The sequence below is a fragment of the Barbus barbus genome (assembly GCF_936440315.1).
Source record: "Barbus barbus genome assembly, chromosome: 19".
NCBI classification, from domain to species: domain Eukaryota; kingdom Metazoa; phylum Chordata; class Actinopteri; order Cypriniformes; family Cyprinidae; genus Barbus; species Barbus barbus.
In genome coordinates, this window is record NC_136747.1 from 2,788,080 (window position 1) to 2,811,426 (window position 23,347).

At 37.3% G+C, this 23,347-nt stretch overlaps 1 protein-coding gene across 1 annotated transcript; it reads right to left on the reverse strand.

Moving 5' to 3' along the window:
• Positions 1–967: 967 nt before the first annotated feature.
• Positions 968–20,175, reverse strand: LOC306885032 (glycoprotein endo-alpha-1,2-mannosidase-like protein). Its single transcript, XM_079441344.1, has 4 exons — positions 19,036–20,175; positions 18,764–18,873; positions 11,243–11,319; positions 968–2,642 (listed from the first exon to the last, which is right to left on the reverse strand). The coding sequence occupies exons 1-4, from the start codon at positions 19,538–19,540 to the stop codon at positions 2,006–2,008; spliced, it is 1,329 nt and encodes a 442-aa protein (XP_079297470.1). The 5' UTR covers positions 19,541–20,175; the 3' UTR covers positions 968–2,005.
• Between the last annotated feature and the right edge of the window lie 3,172 nt (positions 20,176–23,347).

The following is a 23,347-nucleotide window of genomic DNA, read 5'->3' on the forward strand; positions in this document are numbered from 1 at the left end:
TCAGTGCAAGTTTCTTTCAGTTGAAACAGCTCATATTTACATTTTAGTATAGGATCAGGCTTACACCTTGTCTGTGAAACCGGGGGATAGTTAATTAATATTACTCAGTACTTAAATTTACTGTAACAAGGACATCTTAAAATAAATTGTAACCCATTATTTCAAGGTGAATTTGTTACAGTGTAATTACACAAATATGTACTGAGTAGTATTAATTGACTACATGTACAGTACTTACTGTAAGGTTAGGGTTTGGTTTAGGGTTAGTTGTTTATAATTATGCATAATTTACTGTTACAATATAACTATAGTAAATGCATGTGATGTGTCACTGTCACGTTAAAGTAAAAACTTTACCTTGGGTTGATCAAATGAACAAATCAATGTTTTTAAAACAGCACAATTGTTTTATAAAATCAAGCTACATATGACTTAAAATCAACTTTGCATTAAAATACAAGAAATTATTTTAATGTATACTATTTAGCCACTGCCTGGGCTACAGAAAACATCCACATTGTATAACAATTTCTTTGTTCTTGAATCACCTTTCCAAAAGTGTTTGTTTTTCTTCTGTGGTTATTTTAGCATAGTGTTGATTGTGTTATGTGTGGTGCAATTTGTACTCCGGTAATGCATCATCGTTGAAGTGTTGCTTTGTTTGAGGCTGACATTCATAGACTGCTATAACAGCACTGGCTAACATTAGCTCAACATGCAGCCAAAATCTGTCCAGACACAGTTTGATTAATTACAGTGTTGTGATCATTACACTAAGCATCATTCATCATACATGACAACACCGTCCTCTAGTCATAAAATGTCAATGTTGTGCTATGTCCTAGAGGGGTAAAGTTAGTGAAATTCAGATTAGTTTACCTCACATCAGTATAAATGTAAGTGTTAATTTAAGAGTATACTGCATAACATAATATTGACTAATGAGAAATGAGTACAACAAATTTTAGTGTAACTTGTTTATAAAAGCATTCTCATTTAAACTGAGACACTGACTTATATGTGACAATTTACAGAAAAATGGTTTAACCATAGCTTTAGACAGAAATGAATTCTGCTCAGTCTGTTATTGTATGTAAAATACAGCATTATGGCAAAATAGTTGATTTCCTTTTATTGTTTAATATTAAACATGAGTTACAATATGCATAATTAGGATTTACTTAACATAATAAATCAGTCATTATTCAAACAAACCATATCCACAACAGCCAACCATTTTGTAAATGTCATCCAAACACACAATAAAAGTACTCTTTGAATACTGAGGCCACACTGTTGCTGCTAGCAGAAGTCAGATTCAATGCCTGATGTTAAAGGAATAGTTAAAATATCAAATTCACTCAACCCCATGCACTTCCAAACTACTTGGAATACAAAAGGAGGCATATAACACAATGTTCACACTTCTGTTCTCCATACAATGACGGGGAATGAGAAAGGATGCTGCTGAGGCCCAAAATTAACAAGAGAAAAAACAGAAAACATAAAAAGCATTAAAGCATACCATAAAAACTGTGTATTAGCCTTGTGTTTAAATTCATATTCACTCAAATATGCCACATCAAGACATTTCCAGCCAGGTCTGATGACAGTGATGCCAAACAGCATTGGTTCTCACGTCTTGGGCTGTCTGTGATATCCCATGTATGAATGTAGTGCACTTGACTGAATGAGACTGGATAGATGCAAAGGGGTTTTCAGCTTCCAAAAAATATTCCCAAATCAAATATAGATTTGTAATCACAAAAATTATGACAGAATGTTCATTTTTGGGTGAACTGTTCTTGTAAGTACTTGCATTGAAATCAATCATTTATCAATAGACCGAGTGAGAGAAAAAGAAGGTGGCTTGTCCTTGCTAATTAGCTGCCTTTAAAATGTATGCATAAATTGAAAGACAGTAATCGGTAGTGTTGATAACGTCAATAATGTGAAAAAATTCTAAACTCAAAGCTCAACAATGGTAAGACATTACAAGGTCCAATCACATAAGCCACTGCTCTTTCTCCTTACTGAAATGTTCTGCCCACTTCCTGGTGAGCTCCAGATAGTGGTCTGGCTGATGGGGTTTGTAGTCCAAATACAGACGGGCCACAGTCTTCTTGGGCATGGCCCTCTCAATCTGAGTTCCTTCATGCCACTCATTAAATGACGTTACTGTGATGATATCAGGCCTTATGGACATCGCTGCCTGCAAAGAGGTCTCGTAATATCGTCCATTCACTCGGTTGCGTGTGTTGTGGTTATTCCACGGCCGGATGGCGGTGTCCATATAACCAGGTCCAGCGCTCGGCACAAACAGCAAGTTGTTCTTGTCGCAGAAAGCTTTGATTGCTTTCCAGTTCTGGTGAGAAGATCCAAAGGAGAAGCCATTAGAAGCAAAGTAGGTGTACATGCCGTCAAACCCGCCAGCCAGGATGTCCTGCTTGTGACGCTCCTCCACAATGAGAGCAATGAAGATGCCATCGTAAGGAGTTCCTCGGAGACTGTGAGAGCCCCTGATGGTCAGCAGCTCAGCCCAGGCTTCCGGTGGGGTAAGGTAGGAGTCGTACACATAAAAGAGTGGAAGGATCTTCCCAGTGCTGGACTTGTACCTGTAGAAAGCCCCATGTTTCCCGTATCTGTGAAAAGATTTGTGGAGCAATGTGTTTATTTGTAATATAATACAACCCAAATTCCGGAAATGCTGGGACGTTTTTTAAATTTGAATGAAATGAAAACTAAAAGACTTTCAAATCACATAAGTAAGCCAATATTTTATTCACAATAGAACATAGAGAACATAAATGTTTAAACAGAGAAATTTTACACTTTTATCCACTAAATGAGCTCATTTCAAATTTGATGCCTGTAACAGGTCTCAAAAAAGTTGGCACGGGGGCAACAAAGGGCTGAAAAAGCAAGAAATCTTGAAAAGATTCAGCTGGGAGAACATCTAGAAACTAATTGAGTTAATTGACATCAGGTCTGTAACATGATTAGCTATAAAAGGGATGTCTTAGAAGTAAAGATCATAAATCTCATAATCTACAGTGCTTAACATCACCAAAAGATTCAGAGAAACTGGAGGAATCTCTGTGCGTAAGGAACAAGGCGGAAGACCTTTGTTGGATGCTCCTGGTCTTCAGGCCCTCAGGCGACACTGCATCACTCCTCTGCATGATTCTGTCATTGACATTACTAAATGGGCCCAGGAATTACCAACCACTGTTGGTAAACACAATCCTCCATGCCATCTGCAGATGCCAACTAAAGCTCTATTATGCAAAAAGGAAGCCATATGTGAACATGGTCCAGAAGCGGAGTCATGTCCTGTGGGGCCAAGGCTCATTTAAAATGGACTGTTTCAAAGTGGAAAAGTGTTCTATGGTCAGACGAGTCCAAATTTGACATTCTTGTTGGAAATCACGGACGTCGTGCCCTCTGGGGTAAAGAGGAGAGAGACCTTCCAGTGTGTTATCAGTGTTCAGTTCAAAAGCTAGTATCTCTGATGGTATGGGGGTGCATAAGTGCAGTGCCAATCCTAGACTTCTGTGGGCCCTACGCAAAACTTTGTCGCCGGCGGGGGGTGGGGTGGGGGGAGTTGGGTATTTGTTGAAAGAATGGATGTAATGCATTTGTCCGTGTTTCACGCCATCTCGAATAGCGCTCGAGAAACAGTATCTCTTCCGCGGCTCAGTGCACTTTCAACTCGTTTTCTAGTCTCAAGTAAGAGACTATACGTCATTCGCGTTACATGATTTGACTGATTTTTTTACGTTGGGAGGGTGACAGCGCACCGATTTAAAAGAAATGATCATTCATATTTTCAATAACTGCTGGCCAAACTCAAAAACGAAACTAAAATTAAAACATCTTTGAGAGCAAGGAGGCCCCCTGGTGTTTCGGGGGGCCCTACACAGCTTGCGTATTCTGCGTATAGGGAGGATCGGCTTTGCATAAGTCCATACGTTATGGGCAGCTTGCATGTTTTGGAAGGCACTATGAATGCTGAAAGGTATATAAAGGTTTTAGAGCAACATATGCTCCCCTCCAGACGACGTCTATTTCAGGGAAGGCCTTGTGTATTTCAGCAGGACAATGCAAAACCACATACTGCAGCTATTACAGCATTGCTTCGTAGTAGAAGAGTCCGGGTGCTGAATTGGCCTACCTGCTTTCCAGGCGCCTCATGTAACGTTGCGTACGCACAAAATGAGCATAGAAATGTGCATACGCTGTTTTCCAAGCACATATCTGGATTTATAAAAAATAAACTTGGCGTAAATATGTGTGCACCGTACGGATGCTCTTGACTGTGCGTACACACTCTTTTTCCTGGAGTAATGAAGTAAACAATGATTTTAAACTGTTTTCATTTCGATATACACATTTACATTAAATAGCCTATTCCACTCTCATCAATGGAGATAAGCACTGAAATTATATAAAGTCATCACACAGAAGTTAAACCAAAACTATATGAATTTAGACATATTTTTAGTTGATACGCTTAATCACTTTCCTGTGGCATGCAATGTTTTAATGACAACGATGAGTGCTATAATAATTCATATATTTAAACTAAACTGTGGATCTCATGTTATGAAATTTCTTTTAGCGAGAACAATGATCAATGATGCACACTTACTTCGATATTATGGCGGACACTGCTGGATTCGGTGGAACGGTTCATTGCCCGGTTTGAATAATAGCTACTGTACAAGCGCAGCTGCATAGAGGTGTTGATGTCGTGTGAAGGCATCTCCACAACATTATGAAAAATACCACTGTATTTGAAGGATAAAACTTGGGGGGACAGTAAGATTTGCCTGTTTCCTTTTTAAAATACTTTGTCAGTGACACGCGAGTCGGACAATTGTATTTACACTGCAATAAATAGCTTACCTGTTTCCACTAAAAATAGCTAAAAGATATTCACCTTTTCATCAAACCTACATAATAAATACATTTTATTTGATTTGAGTTGTTTAAAACAGTTAATATACTATTTTGTCAATTATATTCTACAAACCCGATTCCAAAAAAGTTGGGACACTGTACAAATTACGAATAAAAAAGGAATGCAATAATTTACAAATCTCATAAACTTATATTTTATTCACAATAGAATATAGATAACATATCAAATGTGGAAAGTGAGACATTTTGAAATGTCATGCCAAATATTGGCTCATTTTGGATTTCATGAGAGCTACACATTCCAAAAAAGTTGGGACAGGTAGCAATAAGAGGCCGGAAAAGTTAAATGTCGATATAAGGAACAGCTGGAGGACCAATTTGCAACTTATTAGGTCAATTGGCAACATGATTGGGTATGAAAAGAGCCTCTCAGAGTGGCAGTGTCTCTCAGAAGTCAAGATGGCAAGAGGATCACTAATTCCCCCAATGCTGCGGCGAAAAATAGTGGAGCAATATCAGAAAGGAGTTTCTCAGAGAAAAATTGCAAAGAGTTTGAAGTTATCATCATCTACAGTGCATAATATCATCCAAAGATTCAGAGAATCTGGAACAATCTCTGTGCGTAAGGGTCAAGACCGGAAAACCATACTGGATGCCCGTGATCTTCGGGCCCTTAGACGGCACTGCATCACATACAGGAATGCTACTGTAATGGAAATCACAATTTGAAGTTCTTTTTGGAAAATTGGGACGCCATGTCATCCGGACTAAAGAGGACAAGGACAACCCAAGTTGTTATCAGCGCTCAGTTCAGAAGCCTGCATCTCTGATGGTATGGGGTTGCATGAGTGCGTGTGGCATGGGCAGCTTACACATCTGGAAAGGCACCATCAATGCTGAAAGGTATATCCAAGTTCTAGAACAACATATGCTCCCATCCAGACGTTGTCTCTTTCAGGGAAGACCTTGCATTTTCCAACATGACAATGCCAGACCACATACTGCATCAATTACAACATCATGGCTGCGTAGAAGGAGGATCCGGGTACTGAAATGGCCAGCCTGCAGTCCAGATCTTTCACCCATAGAAAACATTTGGCGCATCATAAAGAGGAAGATGCGACAAAGAAGACCTAAGACAGTTGAACAACTAGAAGCCTGTATTAGACAAGAATGAGACAACATTCCTATTCCTAAACTTGAGCAACTTGTCTCCTCAGTCCCCAGACGTTTGCAGACTGTTATAAAAAGAAGAGGGGATGCCACACAGTGGTAAACATGGCCTTGTCCCAACTTTTTTGAGATGTGTTGATGCCATGAAATTTAAAATAAACGTATTTTTCCCTTAAAATTATACATTTTCTCAGTTTAAACATTTGATATGTCATCTATGTTGTATTCTGAATAAAATATTGAAATTTGAAACTTCCACATCATTGCATTCTGTTTTTATTCACAATTTGTACAGTGTTCCAACTTTTTTGGAATCGGGTTTGTAAAATAGGCTATTTATCTGAGAACTAAACAGTTTTGTTTTTATGGATATTTTGATATATTCTAAAACAGTTTTGGCAATAAAAATGAATGTGGCACAAATGGCATTTAATCTGTATCTCATATTTCCTTAACGTCTTGTACCTTTGACGGTGTTAAACATGGTGTCACGTGGATGGGAATATGCATGGAAATGATATGCAGATGAGGTTATGCATCGTAAAACTAGGCGTTGTAAGCTCCATATATGGTGATTTCTGGGAGGAGATGGGGTGGAGATGCACGTACGCACAATCTTCCCCTGACTGGGATTTATAATGGGATTTTTGCGCATGTTCTGGCATACTTAAGCGTTTATACAGTGGGTACGGAAAGTATTCAGACCCCTTTAATTTTTCACTCTTTGTTATATTGCAGCCATTTGCTAAAATCATTTAAGTTAATTTTTTTCCTCATTAATGTACACACAGCACCCCATATTGACAGAAAAACACAGAATTGTTGACATTTTTGCAGATTTATTAAAAAAGAAAAACTGAAATATCACATGGTCCTAAGTATTCAGACCCTTTGCTGTGACACTCATATATTTAACTCAGGTGCTGTCCATTTCTTCTGATCATCCTTGAGATGGTTCTACACCTTCATTTGAGTCCAGCTGTGTTTGATTATACTGACTGGACTTGATTAGGAAAGCCACACACCTGTCTATATAAGACCTTACAGCTCACAGTGCATGTCAGAGCAAATGAGAATCATGAGGTCAAAGGAACTGCCTGAAGAGCTCAGAGACAGAATTGTGGCAAGGCACAGATCTGGCCAAGGTTACAAAAAAAATTCTGCTGCACTTAAGGTTCCTAAGAGCACAGTGGCCTCCATAATCCTTAAATGGAAGACGTTTGGGACGACCAGAACCCTTCCTAGAGCTGGCCGTCCGGCCAAACTGAGCTATCGGGGGAGAAGAGCCTTGGTGAGAGAGGTAAAGAAGAACCCAAAGATCACTGTGGCTGACCTCCAGAGATGCAGTCGGGAGATGGGAGAAAGTTGTAGAAAGTCAACCATCACTGCAGCCCTCCACCAGTCGGAGCTTTATGGCAGAGTGGCCCGGCGGAAGCCTCTCCTCAGTGCAAGACACAAAAAAACACCTGAAGGACTCCAAGATGGTGACAAGATTCTCCGGTCTGATGAGACCAAGATAGAACTTTTTGGCCTTAATTCTAAGCGGTATGTGTGGAGAAAACCAGGCACAGCTCATCACCTGTCCAATACAGTCCCAACAGTGAAGCATGGTGGTGGCAGCATCATGCTGTGGGGGTGTTTTTCAGCTGCAGGGACAGGACGACTGGTTGCAATCGAAGGAAAGATGAATGCGGCCAAGTACAGGGATATCCTGGACGAAAACCTTCTCCAGAGTGCTCAGGACCTCAGACTGGGCCGAAGGTTTACCTTCCAACAAGACAATGACCCTAAGCACACAGCTAAAATAACGAAGGAGTGGCTTCACAACAACTCCGTGACTGTTCTTGAATGGCCCAGCCAGAGCCCTGACTTAAAACCAATTGAGCATCTCTGGAGAGACCTAAAAATGGCTGTCCACCAACATTTACCATCCAACCTGACAGAACCGGAGAGGATCTGCAAGGAGGAATGGCAGAGGATTTCCCAAATCCAGGTGTGAAAAACTTGTTGCATCTTTCCCAAAAAGACTCATGGCTGTATTAGATCAAAAGGGTGCTTCTACTAAATACGGAGCAAAGGGTCTGAATACTTAGGACCGTGTGATATTTCAGTTTTTCTCTTTTAATAAATCTGCAAAAATGTCAACAATTCTGTGTTTTTCTGTCAATATGGGGTGCTGTGTGTACATTAATGAGGAAAAAAAAATAACTTAAATGATTTTAGCAAATGGCTGCAATATAACAAAGAGTGAACAATTTAAGGGGGTCTGAATACTTTCCGTACCCACTGTAAATCTGAAAACTTTTGTGCATGCGCAAAATCTAGCTTTTGTGTGTACATACACTTTTAGGATGAAATCTACGGAGCGTTTTATAAATGAGGCCCCAGATCTTTCACCTATAGAGAACATTTAGCACGATATTCAACAAAAAATACGTCAAAGACGACCACAAACTCTTCAGCAGCTGGAAACCTATATTAGACAAGAATTGGACCAAATTCCAACACAAAAACTCCAGAAATTCATAAACTCGATGCCCAGACATATTCAAACTGTTTTGAAAAGAAGAGGAGATGCTACACCATGGTAAACATGCCCCCGTCCCAACTATTTTGAGATCTGTAGCAGGCATCAAATTTGAAATGAGCTCATTTTGTGCAAATTTTTTAAAAAATTTCTCAGTTTAAACATTTAAAGATATATGATATTTGGTTATCAAGATATTTTGGTAACCAAACAGTTCTGGTTACAATTGACTTCCAATGTGTGGACGAACAAAACAAAACTTTTTTTTGTTTCTCAAAATTGTTTCTCAAAATAAAATAATCTCATACAGGTTTGGAACTGCATGAGGAGCAGTACAATTTATCAGTTTAAACATTTGTTATGCTATCTATGTTCTATTGGGAAAATAAAATATTGGCTCATGTGATTTGAAATTCGTTCAGTTTTTATTTTATTCAAATTTAAAAATGTCCCAACATTTCCGGAATTCGGGTTGTAATATATATATTTAATATATATTAAGTTAGTTATTTTTTAGATATCTATACATACAGTTATTGGTTATCATTTATAATATACTTTTTACATAAAGCCACATTAAATTTAGGAATTACACTACAGTAAGACTCAGTTTGTTAAAATTACTGAATACATTAGATATTATGAACTAACAATGAGATTTTTACAGCATTTATGAATCAAAGCATAATGTATTGTTTTACATAGGGTATATTATATATATTAATTTTTAATTGCTGTGTGTTCATAATAAATTAATGTTAGTTTTTACAGTTTAAAATGCTGAAAATGTATAACGTTAACCTACTGTACATAAAAAACGTCTTGCTCATTGTTAGTTCATGATACCTAATGCATTATATTAATGGAATAAACCTTATTGTAAAGAGTTATATAAAGTATAATATATAAAAATGTTAATACGTTACAATAAGATTGAATTTGTTAACATTAGTTAGTTACTCTAGTTAATGTGAACTAACAGTGAAAATACTTCTAATGCATTTATTGAAAGGACAGTTCAAAATGTCAATTTTCTCAAACCTAATGTTGTTCCAAACTGGTATACATTTCTTTCTTCTGTGGAACACATAGTAAATTTTGGTAACCAAACAGTTCTGGTTACCATTGACTTCCAATGTGTGGACAAACAAAACAAAACATTAATTTCTCAAAATAAAATAAAGCCATACAGGTTGGAACTGTTTGAGGAGCAGTAAATGATGACAGAATTTTAATTTTGGGGTAAAATATCCTTTTAATCTTATTTCAACATTTATTAATAAATTATTAAAATCAAAAGTTGTATCTATCAATAGTAAATGTGAACTAATAATGAACAGGTGTATTTATTATAATGTTAGCACAGATTAATAAATACTGTAACAAATGTATTGCTTGTTGTTAGTTAAATGGGTCATGACATGAGAAATCAAATTTGCCTTGAACTTTTGGCATATAAGAGGTCTTTGTACCATTAAAACATCCTGCAAGTTTCATAGCTTAAAACGTCCTCCTCGTTATAAACAAATCATTTATTTAATCGAGCTCCAAAAACGGCTTGTTTGGATCTGAGGTGCAAGATGACGTCACCTGGACAATTGATTACGCTGAATGTGAGTGTGGCGTTGTGTCAAAAGCAAATAGAAATTACAATCACTGCCACTATCTTGTCTTCACTGGATACAGTACACAGATGCGTGTTCACTTTCTGAAACAGTCCACACGCTTTAGTCTGTCATCAATCAGACAAATGGTGAGAAAGAACGTTCGCTTTGACGCGTTTGGTTTAAACAGCTCGTTTGCATAGAGATATCAGAAGGGTTCCAGTGTAAGGAACAAGTGGATAGTTTATTTTTAATGGCGTCCCCGGATCATGTGAGGATTGATGTTGTCAAAACACTCACATGCGATAGCAAGGGGGCATTGATATGGTTTCCAATGCAATGATGTTAGCCAAACATAACAGTGGCCGATTACTGAGAAGTCTTAAAGGACCCACCCCTTAAAACAGGTTGTTTTAGAATGAGGGTTGAAAAATAATTATTTTTCCACATACTTATTTGTATAATGAAAATAAAATCCATGTCATGACCCCTTTAATGCTAATTATAACCAAAATGCATCATTGTACAGTGTTATAAAAGCGTTTTGTGCTTTCTGGAATGTTATGTGTCCTTGTTCTGAAAGTAAGCCTCTCACAGCAGTACAGATGACTGTATTACCTGATACTCAGATACCATGTAAACCTATACTTTACTTGGCTCGGTTTTACATAATGTCTTTCATTCCAAGGCATACCTGTTGCTAGAGAACAATTCAAGGACAAATAACTTTAATATATTTGCAAAAAATTACTCGGCATGTTGCAGTCAGTAGATTGTTATAGTGTTACTGCGGCCATTGTTCTCTTGAACCTGAGTGAGTTAGCTGCAATACCATCTGGCCATGTTATAGGTTCTGTTTCATGAATGATTAATATAAGAAAACACCACTCTCTTTTCTGTTCACCAGGCTGGATTGAATTTCACCCCAACTTTCAGGTTAGCAGACAGGATCGCTCTGATCTTTAGTTTTGGAACAGTGCAGGAGGCATGGAGGTATTGAAGAGGTGCAACTTACTTGTCAATGATGTATTTGATGTTGTCATGCACACTGAGGTCCGTCCGGCCTTTGTAGGGCTGCAGGTGAAACGCAACCTGTAAAGAACCAAAGGTAATGAAGTAAGGAATAAAACCATTTCTAGTAGCTTCTAAATCATGTATCATTCAAATATACAACACATACTGTATGTCCGTAATAAACCGATACATACATTGATAAAGATACCGTAGTGTGCATATAAAAGCAACAAAAATGTATTTGGACACTTAAAAATGTGCTAATGTCACTGTAGTAAATGCAAGATATCAAAACAAGTGTTGTCTTTGTACTCGTGTGTCAATGATTTTTAGTAGATGTAGGAAATTGCTTCTCTCAAGTTCATGCAGGAGTCCTAGCAGATAAATCACAGGTGTAGTTCATTAAATGAACAATGAACATGTACGTTCAAATACTTGTGATTTACTTTGAACAATATATACATTTATTGGTCACACTTTATTTTAATGTCCAATTAGGTAGCACTTTGGAATAGGGAGCACTTATTCACTATTAACTACGACTTTTCCCTCAATAAATTCCTAATTTACAGCTTATTAATAGTTAGTAAGGTAGTTGTTAAGTTTAGGTATTGGGTAGGATTAGGGATGTAGAATAAGGTCATGTAGAATAAGGCATTAATATGTGCTTAATTACTACTAATAAATGGCTAATATTCTAGTAATATGCATGCTAATAAGCAACTAGAAAGGAGACTATTAACTACAACTTTTGCCTTTAAAAAAACTATTTTACTGCTTATTAATTGTTAGTAAGGTAGTCGTTAAAGTGTTAGTTTACCTAAAAATGAAAATTCTGTCATTAATTACAATCCTTTCATTCCCAACCCGCGAGACCTTCATTCATCTTCAAAACACAAATAAAGATATTTTTGATTAAATCAGAAAGCTTTCCGACCCTCCATTGACAGCAATGTAACAACGCATGCTAATCTCATTAATATCGCCTATGCACGCAGAGGAGATTAATTATTTAATAAAGTCGTTATCTTTGTTGTCTTTGTGCACAAAAAGTATTCTTGTAGCTTTGTAAAATTACGGTTGAATCATTGATGTCACATGGACTATTTTAACAATGTTCTTACTATGTTTCTGGGCTTGGGAGTGTTTCAGTTACATTGCTGTCTATGGAGGGTCAGAAAGCTCTCGGATTTCATCAAAATATCTTATTTTGTGTTCTGAAGATGAACAAAGCTTTTTCGAGTTTGGGACGACATGAGGGTGTGTAATTACTGACAGAATTTTCATTTTTAGGTGAACTGAACCTTTAATTTTAGGCATGAGGTAGGATTAATGGATATAAAATATGGCCATGCAGAATAAGACATTAAAATATGCATTATTAGTACTAATACTAATACTAATACTTTGACACTGTCTAATACTTTACTTTGTCTAATACACTGTCTAATACTAATACTTTGACACTGTCGATCATAACATACTTCTAGAGAGACTGGAAAACTGGGTCGGGCTTTCTGGGTTGGTACTCAAATGGTTCAGGTCATACTTAGAAGGGAGAGGTTATTATGTGAGTATAGGAGAGCATAAGTCTAAGTGGACGGCCATGACATGTGGAGTCCCACAAGGCTCAATTCTTGCACCGCTCTTGTTTAACCTGTATATGCTCCCACTAAGTCAGATAATGAGGAAGAACCAAATTGCCTATCACAGCTATGCTGATGATACCCAGATTTACCTGGCCTTATCTCCAAATGACTACAGCCCCATTGACTCCCTCTGCCAATGCATTGATGAAATTAACAGTTGGATGTGCCAAAACGTTCTTCAGTTAAACAAGGAGAAAACTGAAGTCATTGCATTTGAAAACAAAGATGAAGTTCTCAAGGTGAATGCATACCTTGACTCTAGGGGTCAAACAACTAAAAATTTGGAGACAGACCTTAGTTTTAGTAGTCATGGCAAAGCAGTAGCTAAATCAGCATACTATCATCTCAAAAACATTGCAAGAATTAGATGTTTTGTTTCCAGTCATGATTTGGAGAAACTTGTTCATGCCTTTATCACCAGCAGGGTGGATTACTGTAATGGTCTCCTCACCGGCCTTCCCAAGAAGACCATTAGACAACTGCAGCTCATCCAGAACGCTGCTGCCAGGATTCTGACTAGAACCAGAAAATCTGAGCATATCACACCAGTCCTCAGGTCCTTACACTGGCTTCCAGTTACATTTAGGATTGATTTTAAAGTACTTTTACTTGTTTATAAGTCACTCAATGGCCTAGGACCCAAATACATTGCAGATATGCTCACTGAATATAAACCTAACAGACCAATCAGATCATTAGGATCGAGTCAGTTAGAAACACCAAGGGTTCACACAAAACAAGGGGAGTCAGCTTTTAGCTATTATGCCACCCGCAGCTGGAACCAGCTTCCAGAAGAGATCAGATGTGCTAAAACATTAACCACATTTAATTAAATCCAGACTAAAAACTCATCTGTTTAGCTGTGCATTTCTTGAATAAGCACTGTGCTACGTCCGAACTGATTGCACTGTACTTTCACTTTATATAATTTTCCTTGTTTTTATTGTTGTGATTATTATTCCTTGTTTTTATTGCTGTGATAATCATTTTCTATTCTTACTTGTTTTAAATAAATTTTAAATCAATTTTATATCGTTTTAAAAGTTTAAACTGAAGGCTAAAGTAAGTGCTGTGCTGGTAAAGAGAATGTGGGCAAAGAAAGACAAGTGTGTTGGTTAATAAGTTTAAAGTAGGACCTCTGAGTTCTATTTAGTTTTAGCGAATAGGTCAGATATGATGGTCAAAGTAAGTAGGGGGTGAAGTAGTGGAATAGTTAGGTTTTTTTTTCCCCGCTCACTTAGTGCGGAAGAGTTTCTTGTTTTTATTATTATTACAATTTTTCTTTTTTTTCTCTTTTTTTTCAACTCCTTAGTTTTATTACTGTGATCAATATTATTATTATTATTTTTTATGACTATTTTACTTTCTTTCTTGTAAAACACTTTGAATTACCATTGTGTATGAAATGTGCTATATAAATAAACTTGCCTTGCCTTGCCTAATAAACAGCCAATAGACCCTTTTTCTGTTAGTAAACATTGTGACATTTTTTCTGTGGGCGGAGCTTAGCTGGCAGAAAGATTCCACTGACCGCTTCACTAATGCTAGCTATGAAGTCTGTTTAGCTTGTTTTTTAATAATAACTGAAGAAATTCCGATTTTACCTGCATATGTAAGGTATAGATGCACTGTCCAGGACCACGATTGTTATTTGAAAAGGTTAACTTTAACGGATGAAACCAGATTGGCCGAAAAGCCAAGCACAAACACCCATCATTTTCCACAACGCCAATCCGGAATGTCTTCATAAACTGTTTCCATGGCAACCTGCATTTAGCGACACATCTCTGTCATGGACAGTTTGACATCAGACATTTTGGACATGAACATCTTCACTACACTAGTGTTTTGAGAAGGAGGTTGCTAAAAATACAAATTACAGGTACTCGACACCTGGAAAGTTCCATTGTCTCTCTGTTTCTTGAGGACTGACTGCCAATGTAGTCAATAACTGGTTACAGCTACACTGATTGCTATAATCATGACTTTTAATGGTTGCAGAAAGAGAAGATGGAAAGAAAATACCTCTACCCATGTACATTGTTACTCACCTCACAAAGGTGACAAACTCATTATATGCATAAAAAATGATGGTGCCATTACCGAATTTACCATCATTTGTTCACTCACTTTATTCACTGCACAGCGAATGCTACACTATAAATCTTTTTTTTCTTCTTTCTTTAGTTTCAAAGAACTAAAGAGATTTGAATTGGATATGGCAAAAAATCTGGTTTGTGATGCCTGTCTCAACTAAGTCTTTTTCTCTGCCTTTCTTCTCATTATTTATGCTGTATGACAGGGGAATATGTTCTGCTGAATTGTGAATTTGCTTTGACACATTTTTGCAAATCAGAGGTGTCAAATTCTTGCTGAAATCTCTTATGCACTGCCATCTAACAGCCAAGCATGAAAGGTCTCTTTAAGAAATGTGTTAAACATGAAATGCAAATGAGTTTATAATTTCTACTTTAGGATAAAATGTAGTGCTTTGTTGGTTGGAAAGATTTAAACATATTCTGAAATTCTCAGAAAGACTAAAGTACTAATAAATCATTGTTCATTTCAGTGGCTGAATGTGTCTGTCTAGAATGAGGCATGGCCTTGAGCGCAGTTACAAAGATACAGTGGTTGTTGTATAAGCACTGGCATGACGTCAATCCACTCACTCAGGCTATAAGGCTTGCTGTGCCCTGAGATCTAAATGTGTGACACCAAGATAAAGCTGAAATGCCAAAGAAACAATTGTAAATCAATGCTACAGTACATGATTGGTCAAAAAAGTAGATTGCTCAGACAGTCTTTCTCAAAAAAGGCAAATCACAGCACATAGAATGAAAAATAAATCAACAAACTAGCTGACAGCTCACCCCTAAGTCAGAGTGAAAACTCAAATGTGACATTCATGTACAGGTTCTTCAAGGTTTCTGGAAGGAAAGGTGTCTAAATCACATCTATTGACCATTGGGGTACATCAGGGTTCAGTGTTTGGCCCCTTCATTTTCTCAACATACACAACACATTAGACTCCATAATTCATGTACACCATTAGACAACTTGCTGCTAGCATGAATGTGCAGCCACAAGTGGAGAGCAAATTAATCGGACATGGTTCACCAGATCACATAAACTGTGTTAATCAGCAAGACACGTCTTTTAAAAAATAAAAAATAAAATAAAAAGGACCTCACCAAAAGGATGTACAATGGCAACCGGGATTGTAGAAAAGCTCAGTTTTGTTGTGAGAATTGTCATCATCATTGTTAAACATAAAGCCCAGACTCCAACACTATCAATTCTGATGGGAAACGAAGCACATATAGCAATACGCTTCATTCCATCCCACTGCCCAAGCCGCCACTGCGAGCATTCATGAATGAGTACAGATGACTGGTATTGCTTTCTGTTTCCAAACTAATTCAAACATTTTCTTCAAAGATTGTGCAATCTCCTTGCAATGCAGTCCCTTGTGCATTTTAAGACTTAAATCTACATCTGCGCCACAGAATACTATGCTTTGTTTACCCAAAACAAAGCAGTTGATAAAGTCAAGGCATTTGGCAAACAGCATGACATTTTGCACGTTACTTTACTGATAAAGGGCATACTGATGAAGCTGTTTAAAAACTAAAAGTCCCAATGTTGCAGCTAAAATTCAACCATTCCATGACACATTGGACGAAAACATAACTCATACACTGACAACATGACAGTAATCACAGGCATGGTGTTACAGACTTGCTTCTCTAGACACCAGGGGATTCTGGGCTTATAAAATATCATGGACAAAGAGGCCCAGTAACAGCTTAGAGTCTGAGCTCCTCTCATCAGGCAGAAATGGTGAACACAGCTATAGGCAGTAAACACAGAGACTTATGCAACCACTAATGAGCTCAAAAAATTACAGTCAGTGGCTCATCCAAAGCACAAACAATTCAGCTGTTGTAGCAAAACTGAAAACTTTTTTAGTGCCTACCTACTATTTTTAGTAGCTAATATCTTGTTGAGTTTTTAAATAGATTGTTCAAGGAATGATCATATGTAAAATTATATTCAATGAAACTGATAAGATACAAAATAATATATAATATCAGGGTTATCTCCTGACATTTATACGCAATATTGGTGTTGTAATGTGAAAACTGCAATAGAGATCAGGGGTATTAATACAAGCTCTTTTAACCTAGGTTATATATTTGTTATTTTAACATGGAAGTCATGTTTACCGTTCAAGGTGAATACCTTTAGAATAATGTGCACTGACTTTAAGGTATCAGGTAAGGGTCACTACATTGTCATGAAATGACGTATCCACATAAAGCTCAGATATACTGTACCTTCACTCACAGAACAATAAAAAAAGTGCAAAAATGCGTATAATTATAGGTACAACAGCTGGTCACTGGGGCACCTTAAAGATCTTTGTATCTAAAGGTTCATAAAAGATTCACTTAAGGGTACTATTTGAAGGCAGAGGTTTACAAATCCCTAGGGGATTGTGAGGGAACTGCATGTGGTTTGTGAGTTGATGAAAAATATTTAACATTAAAATAAACAAATGAGTCTTCAGTTAATCAATAAAACTGAAACAGCAATATATCTTAAACATACTGTGATCTAAAGCAGCAGCTATATAGTTTAAAAAGTTGCTATATAGTTGCACTGCATGCTTCAGAGTGAAGTGCAGCACTGTGTTCATTTACACACAGGCAGCTTGTAATACTGTGTTTTCAGAGCAGCTTGGTTTACTGTAAATGCTGCTCTGACAAACTCACCTTTGCAAGTGCATGCTCGTTTTATTTACATGCATACATAATTGGCAGAATATTACCAAAATTCCACCAAAATAAAAGCTAGAGGATCTGACATGTTAAAAGCATGAGGGTGTAAACACTGGGAAATGTGGAACTTAAGACAAAAATGTGTATTGTCCCTTGCTGGTTTGCTCTTGTAAAGAGTGAAGCCACGTTTAAACACACTGTTTCCATTATAGAGTCTTATATATATATATATATATATATGTTCATATTCTTACTATATATATAAAATCACAGCATGCCGATATACAGCCATATATCACGTCTACGAGAGTGATATCGCATTTAACAGTCAGACGACACGAGTGTGTAAATAAATTAGGAACAACACTAGAGTGTCTTTAAAATCCCTCTTTTGTGCAAAACTACTTTCTTCCACCACGGATTCAAATCTAAAGTTGACAGTTTAACAGCTGAACCCAAGCCTCAGTTACTAATTCGAAAACGTCACTTTAGAACTAGTAACGAAGGAACGTTGAGTTGTTTCATTAAAAGCTTATTATATTACCATATTAAAGCAGTGTATTATGTGGAGTAGAGTATTATGAGAGAAAGATTGACTGATCGATAGTGATTACCTGCATCTGATCCAGCATTCAATCTCACATTCTCAATAAAACATTAGTTTAATTGTCCGATAGGCTGTTTAGGGTGATTTGATGACAGCGCTAGTCTGTGCATTTGTTGGTTATGTCTTACAAGCTGTTGTTAAAAGTAAAAATAACTTCCGTTTCCATTTTTCCAATATAAAGTCTTTACTGCTGGTTCGTCATTATAGTGGATTTGGGCATCCGCCATGACACTCGCTGTGAGAAACATGGCAACTTCGGCAAACAATACAAACGGTGACACGGCTGTTGAAGTTCTGTTGGCCTCTAATAGCAACACTCTTATTAGCCAATCAGATTTGAGTACCAGAAAGAACTGTTGTGTGTGTATGTATATGCACATTCACATTCTTTTCTGACAGTGTTTAAAACATAACAATACATCAGAATAAAACTCCATAAACCAAGTGTTTTGTGTAAGCAGATTGATGGATCTCTCACCAGTTACCTTGATACTGTGTCTATGGGCAGCGTCCATTACAGCTGGCACTAGATCCTCTGTGGGTTTGCCATGTTCATCTGCCACACCAGGCGGGTACCAGGACAGGACCACCACACCTGACATCAAAAGTGGAAATACATTGCTCTACAAGCAACATTTAGTCTCTTTTAAGGTTTTTAATGATGACCGACCATCTATATTGTACTATAATAACCAAATAAACAGAAATATAATAAATGACAAGCACAATTCATCAAATTGTGTCTTGGCCGTAAAACCTGCAGCCGCAGCTTCGACTTGTGCCATGTGGGATTCAATGACATCTGGATCGCTGGAGCTGTAGGGTCCCAGTTCAGGGTAATAACTGGACGCAATGTCATCTGGAGGATTGTGTCGTCCTTTAGGGTGACTGGAAGCTATTTTGGGGTCCCAGTGCGGCACCAGTACATGGTCCCAGTGTATATAACTAGCATCCATCTGTGGAGAGCCATACCATAAATAATAGAAGATGTGAATGTCATAGAATATGCTGTGGTCGGGACCAGAGTTGGAGAACACTATCTTGGTGTCACTGCCCACAACACCATTCTGACCCACTGATTCATCTATGTGATTGGGTCTCTGGTCCATTCGCTCTCCAACCAAAGGCATCAACTCCATTCCTGGAGCAAGATCCGAGAAGCCATCAGTGGGTTTGAGGGTTCGTAGGCCCATCATAGTACCAAAAATAAACAAGGTGAACAATAGAAGAGCCACACAAGCTTTCCTGCGTAACCTGTTCATGGTTGCTGTCCGCGGTGCTGGAAACAGCAGTTCACACAGAGGTTAATATGACAGAGTCCTCCAAAAGTGGATTGTCAAATGCTTGTGTTCCATTTCCAATTCCAGTTGGCCCTCTATCAGACTTGCATTTGGCACTCTGCATTGGTTGCTTGGTCCTTGTCAGGAAGCCATTATCTTCATTACATTAACAAACTGTAAAAATTTGGAAAAAGATGCTTTGATAAATTTCTGAACATGCAACGAAGATACTAAACTGACAAACCCAGCCCGCATTATTTATCACGGAATATTCATAACCTGACAGAGCATGCTATATTTCAAACTCAACATTGCATAGATGTGTTTTTGTTAAGTAGCACAAGCCCGTTTGAATTCGACGGAAAAGCATCCATGCAATCATGCATTTATCACATGCACCAGTACATCCTTCTCCATCGCTTCATTTGCGCTTCTCCCGACTGGCAAACTGAACGCCGTCTTCTCTCTCGTGCTCTCCCACGCGTGGATCTTTATTCTAATCCTTTTGCGCAGTATAAAACACTTTCACATCAGATGCAGTGGCTTTGTGAAAGCATCGGCTGATTTCTGTGCCTCTCTGTCGCCAGTGTGCTGATGATAAATCATCTCTTGTTACTGGAAGGTGGAGTCTCGTAGATTTGTCACCACGCACGCATGCTCAAACAAGGACACTGGCTGTGTTCACAATGTCGTGATGCTGGCTGCATACTGAACAGTATATACTGAATACGGCATACTTTTTTTTTTTTTAAAGAGTAATATGCAAAATAATGTTTGTTATACAACGATATGCATTTAAATCTGTAGTATGTTATACATTTGTTTACCTCGTTTGTATACTTGATTCTAGCTATCAGCTCATATGGTTATTTTGCCTTTTTAATAAAAATGCAGTATGAAGTGAAAACGTTGGATACGTCACACACACACACACACACACACACACACACACACACACACACACAAAATGCACCTGGTATTACTGCCAGAACATTAATCAAAATGCACACTCACAAAAAAAAAAAAAAAAAAGATAAAGAAAAGCTTATTGCTCAGAATACTGTATTTTAGTATATACTAAATACTATCCACTGTATCCCTAACCCTAACAGTATCTGAAACTAACAAACATGTCAAACATTGCTTTCACATGAAGACTGAACATTTTTACACTGGTGCTTAACAGATTAGAACCATTCCTTTTATCATGTGAAATTAGAAACACATTAGCCTGATTAGGGTGTTTTATACTCATTAGAATTATAGATAGGGTGACCCGTCCTCTTTTTCTTAGTCATGTCCTCTTTTGCAGACCTTAAAAAGGCCTCCAATCAGGATTTATTTTCCTAAATTGTCTGGGTTTTGACTTTTCTATTGACCTGCTTTTTGCTATGGGGTGGTTCTATATACCACCCTATCCCGCCGCCCAAAGACAGTTTCCTAATTTCTGAAAAGCACAATATGGTCACCCTATTTATAGAAAATATATAACTAACACTAATCTATATTTCTGAAGTCCACAACCCCGCCCGCATGAAATCTTTATTTATATATTGCAGAACCTTAATATATTTAACTTATGGCAAAATGTGGTAATTCTGTATGTTGTCTGAGCGTTGGCATCCTCTGAGGTCCTCTGAGGGGTTGGCATCATCTTTTCTCAGGTGTTCGGTCGTCTCAGATCATTTAAGGGTTGGATCCAGACTGAAGCTTCTGTCATTCCTAATTACCATGGGATGTTAATCAACAGAGAAACAAATAGAGACATAATTAGCGTAGCTGCTGTTCCATCTAAGCAAAAATGATTTGTTCAACCCAAGCTAAAGAATAATAATAATGTACATTTGATCAGATATAACTGCAGTACAAGATTATAAGATGCATTATGTGAATGCTTGGCTAAAGATGTGTCTTTAATCTAGATTTAAACATAGAGAGTGTGTCTGAACCCCGAACGTTATCAGGAAGGCTATTCCAGAGTTTGGGAGCCAAATGTGAAAAAGCTCTACCTCCTTTAGTGGACTTTGCTGTCCTAGGTACTACCAAAAGTCCAGAGTTCTGCGACCTTAGGGAGCAGGACAACCAACTAGCAGTGCATTACAATAGTCCAGTCTAGAGGTCATGAATGCATGAACTAGCCTTTCTGCATCAGAAACAGGTAGCATGTTTTGAAGCTTGGCAATGTTTCTAAGATGGAAGAATGCTGTTTTTGTAACATGGGAAATATGGCTATAGCATGGGCTACAGCTCTCAGAGATTACAGTAGGCTACATTCAGTGCAGAATCATATCTGTTATCATCAGGCTAAAATGTCCCTATAAAGCAACAACTGATGTTGACTCATCCATCATTCATATAATTCATAGTTTATGAGAGATTTTCAATCCCAATAGATTTTCCATCTTCCGGTTAAATGTTGTTTGATCACATTTAATGTCCTGCGTCGACATCTAGTGGAGAATAATGCATCGAGCGGCTCTTTCTGAGTGAATTCACAGTCCAGTCATTCAGAAGATCCAGTCCGTCTGTCAGTCTCTTGATGTCCACGATGGTTTGGTAGATGAAGCGTCTTCGAATACCTTAGATAATATGTGACCCTGGACCACAAAACCAGTCATCATGGTCAATTTTTCGAAATTGAGATTTATACATCATCTGAGAGCTGAATAAATATTGATGTATGTATGGTTTGTCTTTCCATTGATGTATGGTTTGTTAAGATCTGACAATATTTAGCCGAGATACAACTATTTGAAAATCTGCAATCTGAGGGTGCAAAAACATCTAAATATTGAGAAAATCTCCTTTAAAGTTGTCCAAATGAAGTTCTTAGCAATGCATATTACTAATCAAAAATTAAGTTTTAAAATAGTTAGGAAATGTACAAAATATATCCAAGGAACATGATCTCTACTTAATATACTAATGATTTTTGGCATAAAAGAAAAATCGATAATTTTGACCCATACAATGTATTGTTGGCTATTGCTACAAATATACCCCAGAGACTTAAGACTGGTTTTGTGCTCCAGGGTCACAAATATAAAATGAGATCACAATAATCCAAGCAACATTTAGGCCTAATGTGAGAACAGAACATTTTAATTATCATTTAAAAAAATAAATAAATAAATAAAAATAGATGGCGCAAAATTCAGTTCATGATGAGGACAGATTTTGTCCTACTGTAAAAGATCATATCAGATCAGATTTTTTGTGCTATTTATCTCAAACTTTGATATAATGTATTTTCTTTCTTTCTTTTTATTAATTTAATTTAAATTAATTTTTTTTTTTTTTTTTTTTTTTTTTTTTTTTTTTTTTTTGCATTTAAACAACAATACAGTTAAAGTCAATGAGGTCCATAAGATGTTTGGTTACTCACATTCTTTCAAATATCTTATCTTATGTTCAGCAGAAGAAAGGAAATCATAAAGGTCTGGAACAGCCTGAGAGTGAGTAAATTATGACAATTAAAATTTTTGCATGAACTATCCCATTAAATGCTTTGGCAAGCATATATGGATTTTGAGTTATATTTCATTGTGGTATGTACAACTCAACAACCACTTTTTGTCATATTCAGAGATTATAGTTATTTGTTGTTGTGATATTTACAAAGCCACTGAATTATTTAGACTGCATGGGTGGAACTCCTGTTGAAGCAATAAACTCAAAAATAAACCAATCTGATTTCATCTGTCCTCCCCCTCAGAGTGCTGGAGATGGTACAGTCTGCTTCCGAACGCTGTGTGAACTGTTCAAGAGACTAAAGCCACACACACACAC

What these genes read in the sequence shown, in the direction of transcription:
- LOC306885032 (XM_079441344.1), bottom strand. Translation starts at nt 19,540, where the DNA reads ATGAACAGGTTACGCAGGAAAGCTTGTGTGGCTCTTCTATTGTTCACC. An exon ending in AGTCGAAGCTGCGGCTGCAG is followed by an intron (nt 18,874 to 19,035) that starts GTTTTACGGCCA and finishes TTTTGATGTCAG; the next exon opens with GTGTGGTGGTCCTGTCCTGG. An exon ending in CCCATAGACACAGTATCAAG is followed by an intron (nt 11,320 to 18,763) that starts GTAACTGGTGAG and finishes GGTTCTTTACAG; the next exon opens with GTTGCGTTTCACCTGCAGCC.